Here is an 8,740-nt window from a genome sequence, read left to right on the forward strand (position 1 = left end):
ATTGGTGGGAATGGTCCTTTCATTGAATCCATCAATATAAGGTAAAGACACAATATATTTATGTCTATCCCAAAAGGTTGTAGGAATATCACTACAAATTTCTTGAGAAAATAATTTATGAAGAGAAGTAATTTTCTCTTTAATGTTTCAAGTTTCCAGTTGTTGTTCTAAAGTTAGAAATTGAATTTCTTTATGTAGGAAACTGATTTGCTTTTCTTTAACATTTCTCAATTCAGAAATCTCATTGATAAAACTAACTTGAGGTTGAGATTTGAAAGAGAAATAAATAGGTTTATTATTAACCTCTCCAAGGATTCCTTGGTTATCAATGCCTTTGATTGGCATAATTTTTTCCAAAAATGGAGTGCTAAATATGTCCTGTTGTGGCGTATCTTTAACCAACTGAAAATATGTGATTATGCACTGATCATTAGTGCAGATAGAGGTATTGTTTAATTTATATTTAATTTTCATTTTCTTACCATTGGCATTGACCAAGGATTGAGTAGTTTTCTCAAAATAATGGATTGGAATTAACCCTTCTTGGATGCAGTTTAAATCTGCTCCACTATCGATCAGAGCTGTCAAATGGGGAATGACAAAATTCTGGTCAATAACCAAATTAATTTTGGTGGGCCACTTTTGATGACTGACTTTGGTAATTTGATTGAGAAAAACACATCTGAGGCTTTCTCCTGATGTTTTAATTTTGTTTCAAGCTTTTTATATAAAGATTTTAATTCTTTTAATTCTTCCTTGATTTCTTTGATTTCTCCCTGTAAAACATTCAGAGACACTGGTTGTTTTAAAGAAGTAATTTCTTCATAACGACTAACAACTTCCTTCAAAGAATAAGGTTTTACTCCTTGAGTACTCTTGGAAGTTTGTGCAAGATATTCAATTATTAAATATCTTTTCTGTGAGGATCTTCCTCTTGATCAATGTTCTCAAGTATTTGTTGTTGGTTGATAGTAAGAACATTAATCTGATGCATTTGTGCCACAGATTGAAGATTAGAACAACTACAATCTTGGTCTTCTTCTGATTGGCTGGATGATGCATAATCAATATCATCTATTGAATCAGAATTTAAAAGAATTTTAGCCAATTGAAGTCTTAAACCTTCATCGATTTCAAGTTGGTTAATTTTCTCCTTTGTTTTGCATCTATTGGAATAGTGGCCTAATTTACCATATTTATAACAAACAATTTTCTTTTTGTCCGGAGGATTTCTTCTAGGAGGTGGTCTCGGAGGAGGAGGTCTCCTAGATTCATGACTAGTCTTTTTATGAGACTGTCTTTTTGGATATCTCCTACTCTGATGAGAATAGGGATCTTGTCTCCTGTTATGGGAGACTTTGCCTTTACCTTTCCTTTGATTGGAAGGTGGTGGTCTTGTGTTACAACCAAATTGCTCACAGAATTCACCTGGCTCTCTTTTCCCAGTAAGATTTTGTTTCTTAAGCTGGGTTTGGAGCTTTAAATCATTACATATGTTCAAACTTTTCTGAATAATTTCACTAATAAGGAGACCATATGTATATTGTTGGTAGTTTATAATTCCTTCCTCATTACCTAACCTCTTGCGGACCTTGCTAGCAAAAAGAGTTGGTAATCCATCAATGAATTTAGCTTTCCAATATTCATTATTGGCATCATGTCTTTGCATAACCTTAGAAATGAAAACATCTTAATACCATCTGAAATGGCTAAGTGTTCTGCATCTAAGGTTTTGCAAAATCTCTCTTCCCTTATCAGTTTGGGAAGTTAAATTGCCTACAAAATGGTGTAGGATACAGGAAATTAAGGTATAAACTGCATCATCCTCACCTAAATAAGCTTGACCTGATTAATTTTTAATTACTTTCTTGGAATTATAAACTTCCTGTTGTTGTTCTATGGTGAGAATATTATCCCACCATCCTTTCAGGGCACAGGAGAACCCTGCTGTAAGCATTTTGGCAATTCCTTGATCGGTATTTTTATGTTGCCGACAAATGGTACAATACATAAGCATTCTTCGACAATGTTCAAAGATTTGGTATTTAGATAAACCATCTAAATTCCATTCATATATGGATCTGCCATCATATGCCTTTGGATCAAGATAGACATTCTCTTCATACAATAGGTTTTGAGGTGTAGGCCTATGGTAATAGAGTTTATGATTCAGATCCCATCGTCGAGTAGATTTTTTATTGTAATCTAATTTTTGGATACTCGATTGTTCTATCATTTCCTGAAGCATATCTTCAGTTTGACTGATATTGGTTAATCCAAACTGAGCAGGTTCAGATTCAATATCAGGAGGAATCTCTCCTGTAACAGAAAAAGATGTAACTGATAAATCATCATTATCAAAATCTTGTTCATTTAACATTAAGACCTTTGACATAATGTGATTTATTTTTTATTTTTTCTTCTGCAACTTTAACCTTAGCTTAGACCAAAACTTTGGCTTCTAACGACTCAAGTGAATTGAGTTTACCTTTGTCGTAAATAGAAGTAAGTTTCAAATCTTGCATTTTGGATAATAATTCAGGAACAAGTTCTTTGTTATTATCCACATTAAAGTTCCTAATGGGAACTGGAGGTTTTATTAAGGGTTTATTATCCCTGATTAAAGGTAATTTCTTTGAGAATGGTTCGCTAGAGAAATGTATTTCTAGGATGCCATTTCTCAATAGAATCCTCAATTCTATTTAGTTGATTACTAATAGTTTGAAGATTCAAATTGGTATAATGTTTTTGTCGCCTTATCAGATTCAATGGATGAACATTGGTATCTGGATTGACAAAAGCGACATCTTCGATAGACTCCTTTGCTTGGTCTACCGATTTGCTTTGAAATTCAAGCGTCAAAGGATCAGTAGGAGGATGTATTGATTTAACGGTTTCAAATTGCAGCTGTCAGTCTTTTGTTAAGGTTGAAAGAGTGGGTTCATGAGTAGAAGCTAAGGGTTGTTTCTGCTTCAATCTATAACGCATAAACCAATCAACAAAAGACATAATAACCTTATTTGTTTCCAAATAAAGGTAAAATTCCTTTGAGAATGCTATGCACTCTGTGTCCCCATATTTCCTCCCATTCTTTATATATATTAGATTTTTTTATTAATTTACTTATGTGTATGAATATTTTGATTTTTGTACTAATTTTATTAGAATTTTCTATTTTATCCAACCTACCCTTCACCCAATTATCCATGGGTAATTGGGTAAAGAAATGGATAATGAAATAGCTTATTCCAATTTGGCCAAAATGGGTAACCAAATAAGCATAAGAGAAATGGAGAGGGTAACAGAATACCCCTTTCCCCATTTTGTCTGTTACCCCTTTATACTTTATGTGTCCACAAACACAAAATTTGCGAAGCATACATTCAGCATTAGTCCAGACGCCTGCTCAGATACCAATGTGGGGTTGAGCCCGATTGCATCACAAAATGACTAGCCTATTATGAGATTTATTGTTTAACCTTGCAATTAAATAATTTTTCTTAACACTTTTCAATATAGGACTCCCTTTTTTTTTTCTTTTTCTTTTTTTGAGAAGGTAAATGATCCCATCTTGTTAGTATTTTTTTATGCCAAAGTTTGAATCTATACACCCATTGCCATACTCATGTCTAATTCATTATTATGTCATAGTTGTGATTTTGTTTTCATTTTTTTTTGTTTCAAATAATCCAATAATCATGCAACAAGTAACTAAAGATAAGATTTTTTAGCCAAGATGGACCGGAAAACTATATTTTTTTTTTTTTGGAAAATTAGTATTTGATAATTGATGTTGTAATTATTTAACATTTTATTTTACTAAAAAATTAAGGTAATGTATAAGATTAATTATTAATTTCTATTTATTTACCTAAAAAAGGACACCCATTAAATTTTCCTTAGAAATTCTTAAAAAAATTCATATAATTATATTAATTATGTTCTTGCTAGTCAATCATAAGAAAGAAAGAAACTACTAGATAAGCAATTTGCCCAAGGAGTAAAAAAAAAAAAAAAAAGAGATTCCTTTTGAATATAAGCAATGGCTGGAATTTACTTGTGAAAGATTGGGGCTCATGGTGGCCACAGTCAGATACAGATGAAGAAATGGAGATTTAAGAGTGAAACTGAAGATGGAATAAAGATGGAGAGCATTGGATCTTACGCAGATATAATTGTATTAAATATGGTCGGTTTACCGTCAAATGCATACAATCAAGCTAATCCTGGATTCCAGTTACTTGTACAAGATCATATCTATTTGGACTAAAAACCCTTTTCAAAACAATTGAATAAGATGCGTGATAATCAACTGTACAAGTGATTGCTCTTTGTAGATTTGCAGTCCATCTCCAAGTTTTGTAATGCCTACACTGTGTCAGCATCTTCACCATTTCCATGGTGGCCACAGTCAGATACAGATGCAGCTACAGCTAAGGGGGCCTTACCTTTGCTGTCTGTTGAGGAAGGAACTGCACTTCCACTGGGTAACTGCTGCTGCTGCTGCCGCAGGTGCAGCAACTGACTTTGAAGAGCCTGGTAGAGAAAAAGCAATGTCATTCAGGGTCAAGCTAGTGAAATGATCAAATTACCTCCATTTAAAAGATACTAGATGTTGCACCTCTATTTGCAGCTGGAGAAATCTCTCTTGTGCCTCCAGGAGAGAATTAGAGACATTTGGATTGCTAGAGTTGCCATTAGCCATCTGAAAGGCACCGAAAACATGATGTGGGAATTTTGAAAATCCACTATTTTGATGCTCCTGCCTTCGGCTAGATATGGCTGCATCCCCAGATAAATCAGCATTTCCACTCTGATCATCACCTGTGATGGAATTATAACATGTGGGCCTGTCCTCGTGAAGGAATAGAACCAATCAGAACAAGTATTTAAATTCAAAATCTAACTGAAGTGTGGACAAAGGTACTAGTAGTGTAAAAAACAAATAAGAGATGTGGCATGTGAAAGCATACCATGAAAGTGCATTACGATATGGATACACAAATGATTTCCCATAAACTGAAGCAGCCACAGCAGCAGCTTCGAGCCTAGCCTTGTGCTGGCTGAGGGCATCACCAGCTGCACAAGCTTCTGCAGATCCCTGAGTTGATGCACCCACTGGAGCTGTCCCTGGTCAAAAGAAAAGCATATAGTAAATATATGTTATTGGTCACTACGAAGTAAACTAAGCAACAGCAATGCAATGTTGACTAATTTATGTAGGAGAAAATTTCTCAAAAATAAAAATCAGTTCATTAATAAAAATTTTATACCATATCTATGAGGATCAGAATGCACTCCATGAGCTCCTCTAGTTGCAGTGTTCTCAGGAGGAACAACCAGAGCTCTGCAGGTTGGACATGTGTGTTGTCGTTCTAACCAGGATCGTAGACAATGAACATGGAAAAGGTGCCCACATATCAATTTTTTAGCAGTTACCATCTCTTCACGGCAAATGATGCAGGTTGCATCACTTCTGCACTTGCACATGTTTTTACTTTCTGAGACTCCGGCATGCACATAGAGGAAGGATAACAAAGAATAGAAACAACAGGACATGCAGCATAAGTAAACAACTCACGCGCTAAGCTCTTCAGGGGTTGCATCAGGGAAGCGGTCGTTCATATTAGATGTGATTTTCCGATACCGAATGTAATCAGCGACACGAATCTTGAAATTACGAAATGTCTCATACAGTTCTCTGATCAGGTGTAGTGGTACACCATAATTCCTAAAAAGAGAAATAACATGTTGCAGAAAAATAGCACAATGTATTAAGATAATAGAAACTGTGTGAGAAATGAAAAGACAGCAGAAAAATTAAATAAAAAAACTTTTCCTTTCTGAAAATAAAATACCTATTCACACAAGTATCAAATAACATGACCATATTATGTTCACATGGGGCTAACATCTCAATTTTGTTCAGTTTTGATACCTGATGCCAGGGGTGTGCATCAGGTCAAGAGATCTAACCCAGGGAAGGGCACCGGGTTGGGTTTCATGGGGAACCTGACTTGACCTGCCAGAAAAACTCTGGGACAGGGTGGGGAAAAAAAACTCATTTGGTTTTGGATCAAGGATGGGTTTCCCCAAACCCCACCTAAGACAAAGCAGGAATAAGAAAATTAGGCAAGGAGAGGATATGGAGACGGGGAGGGGACAGCGGGAAAACAGTGACGGGTTGGGCTTACGGGGACAAGGTGGGGAACCGAGATCAGGTCGGAATAGCAGGGACAGGTTTCTTCGGGTTCTTTTCAGGGTTGGGTTCAGGGTCAAGGTTTAAAGTCAGGTTTGGGTTTTCAAAAACCCGACCTCTACACAATCCATGCCCATCCCTAATCTAAATTGATCAAAGACTCACGCAGAAGATACATCAAAATTCGATTTTACATGAATTTCCTCTCCAAAATTAGAAGAGTCTACTAAAATTCTTTCACAAAGTTCAGCATGACATACTTCATGTCACATATTTAATTTTGCAAAAGACCAGCTAGGATGCAGGAGATAATTTGTTGCACAGATATAAACTGTACCAGGTGGTCGATTAATCAATAAAATCAACAAGAAATGAGTTACTTACACGAAGATAGTAAGGAAGAAGAAGAGATACATCGACAAGTGAAGCAGATCACGGATAAGTTCCAAGTAGAAGGTGTAGACAGCCTTTTTTTCCCACTGCCCTTCCATAAGCATGTCACTTACATAGAAAACATACTTAGCAAATGTTGAAATAATAGTTGTAGTCAGTATCATATACCTAAAAATGCAAGTATCAGTAATGTTAGCATAGAATGGAAAAAAAAATAGAAATAATACAAACAAGATGAGGCACACTTGCTATAGTTTTATGCATATGGTATGTGTATACAATGCAGTTTATCCACAAACAAGGTCAATGAAAGAAACATTACAGAACTGATTTCTAAGAGGTTCCTAACCACAAAATATACTCTATCTTGAACTTACTCAAATGAAAAGAAGAGTGAAACGGAAGGCCGCCATGTCTCAATTAAATACTTCATCGAGCTGTACAAGAAGAGAGAATCCAGAAGAAGAAGGAAACCCATAAAAGAAACAATCCGCACATGAGACAACAAGGGAACAGAGGGAGTTGTCTCAATGTACTCAACTCTCTTTTGGCACAACCAATGTAAAGCTTTAATCAGCAGGAGGACTGTGACCATTGTAAGAAAGGAAACAGAGAAATCTTGCCGAAATATTGTAATTGCAAAGAGAATTTCCACAAGTTCCCGCCATGATTGTTCATTCAATCTCTCTACTTCTGCTTCTCGGAGAGAGCCAAGAAACAGTAACTTCATTAGCTGCCACGTTGTGCACAAGATGACCAAGCCCATGTTCATAAGAAGCACCAAGCTGATCTTGGAAGTGGACAAGTATACAGTAGCCGGATAAAATTGATCCCTGCTTCTAAAGGCATGATACACAATGGCAATTGCACCCACCAAACTAAAACCAGCATAGGTCCTAAGCCGTATCATTTCCTGCAAGCAAAATACCTTAGTTCTTAACCATAAGATGAAATATTAGTAGACATAAACCTACGCCCTACAAATTTTTACTTTAGCAAGGTAACAAAAAAAGAGAGGACATAAAATAAAAATAGTAAAGGGCAAAAAAAGGTAGACTGCCAATTTAAACAAAGAGTTGGAAAATCCAATCACGTACAGAAAAAGGAAACGCGAAGCAAAGAAAAAAAAAACATTTTTGAAGAGAAAACAAAGACTGAGAGAAATCTATTCTGTCCCAGGGCAAACAATGTCATAAATTAAATATTGAGTAAAGTAGCCGACGGACACAAAAATTATTCAATTTGATCGGTTATAAAATCAATCTACTCATATATAATACTGAGCGCCAGAGAGAACAGCACAAAAACTCTGAAATTTTCCAAAATACAACCTTACAAGCCAGAACTAATAAGCAATACACGGTAAGTGAACCTCAACTCATTCCACATCGACGAATCACCCAAAAAAAAAAGCCCTCATATAAAGTATCCACGCGAAAGCTCAACTTTCAATAATCACTAAAGCTAGGTGGATTATGACAAAAATATTAAATCAAACCATCGCAAACTTAAATCCGTCCAATGATTTATTTTCCCCGATTTAAATCCCCATATTCAATTGGGTTCATGATGGAGCAGTTCAGACCAATACAACTTGATCCAGACGCATTACAAACACTGGATTTCTTTCTTCTCCACTATGAACTCAAAACATACTCGCATAAAGTAAATCAATCATTGAGCATAACATGAAAACCAAGACAGAATGAATAAATATTCCTCACCTTGCGGAAGCTTAAGCTGGAGCTTGTACACGGGGGAGAAATGTTTCCAGGAGGAGAGAGGATACCGAAGAGAGAGCAGAAAGGATGGAGAGACGCGGAAAACATATTCACGGACACAATTTTATGTATTTAATACTTTTCATGGTAAAAATATAAAATAAAAGGTGGGGCCGACATCTATAGCGCTTCTTCCGCCGTGTCATCGTCTGACCCGCTGACAAATAGATTATTACCACGTGTGAGTCTTCTAGTTGGCGGATCCAGCTGGCACTTCACAGGGAAATGGAGAGCGCGCCATGCCTTGCGGCGTGTGGATGTGCTTTGCACGTACCTGAAAATGTGAGTTCCATTGGTAATTATAATTTGTATAATATATTAACTCAATCTACTGATTGTTATTTATTTCCATATTATTAACTTAGTG

The 8,740-nt window shown here is 35.9% G+C and overlaps 1 protein-coding gene across 1 annotated transcript; it reads right to left on the reverse strand.

The window, feature by feature from the left end:
• Nucleotides 1-4,089: 4,089 nt before the first annotated feature.
• Nucleotides 4,090-8,400, reverse strand: LOC137948205 (ERAD-associated E3 ubiquitin-protein ligase HRD1B-like). The gene is made up of 8 exons (XM_068794205.1): nucleotides 8,317-8,400; nucleotides 6,970-7,505; nucleotides 6,584-6,760; nucleotides 5,582-5,731; nucleotides 5,274-5,476; nucleotides 4,974-5,130; nucleotides 4,622-4,850; nucleotides 4,090-4,536 (listed from the first exon to the last, which is right to left on the reverse strand). Exons 2-8 carry the CDS (start codon nucleotides 7,500-7,502, stop codon nucleotides 4,369-4,371), a joined length of 1,617 nt encoding a protein of 538 aa, XP_068650306.1. The 5' UTR covers nucleotides 7,503-7,505; nucleotides 8,317-8,400; the 3' UTR covers nucleotides 4,090-4,368.
• Nucleotides 8,401-8,740: the final 340 nt, after the last annotated feature.

The sequence above is a fragment of the Aristolochia californica genome, unplaced genomic scaffold (assembly GCF_029961685.1).
Source record: "Aristolochia californica isolate CCGP_79_NKW_82.1479 unplaced genomic scaffold, dmAriCali1.0.hap1 SCAF_13, whole genome shotgun sequence".
Classification (NCBI taxonomy): Eukaryota; Viridiplantae; Streptophyta; class Magnoliopsida; order Piperales; family Aristolochiaceae; genus Aristolochia; species Aristolochia californica.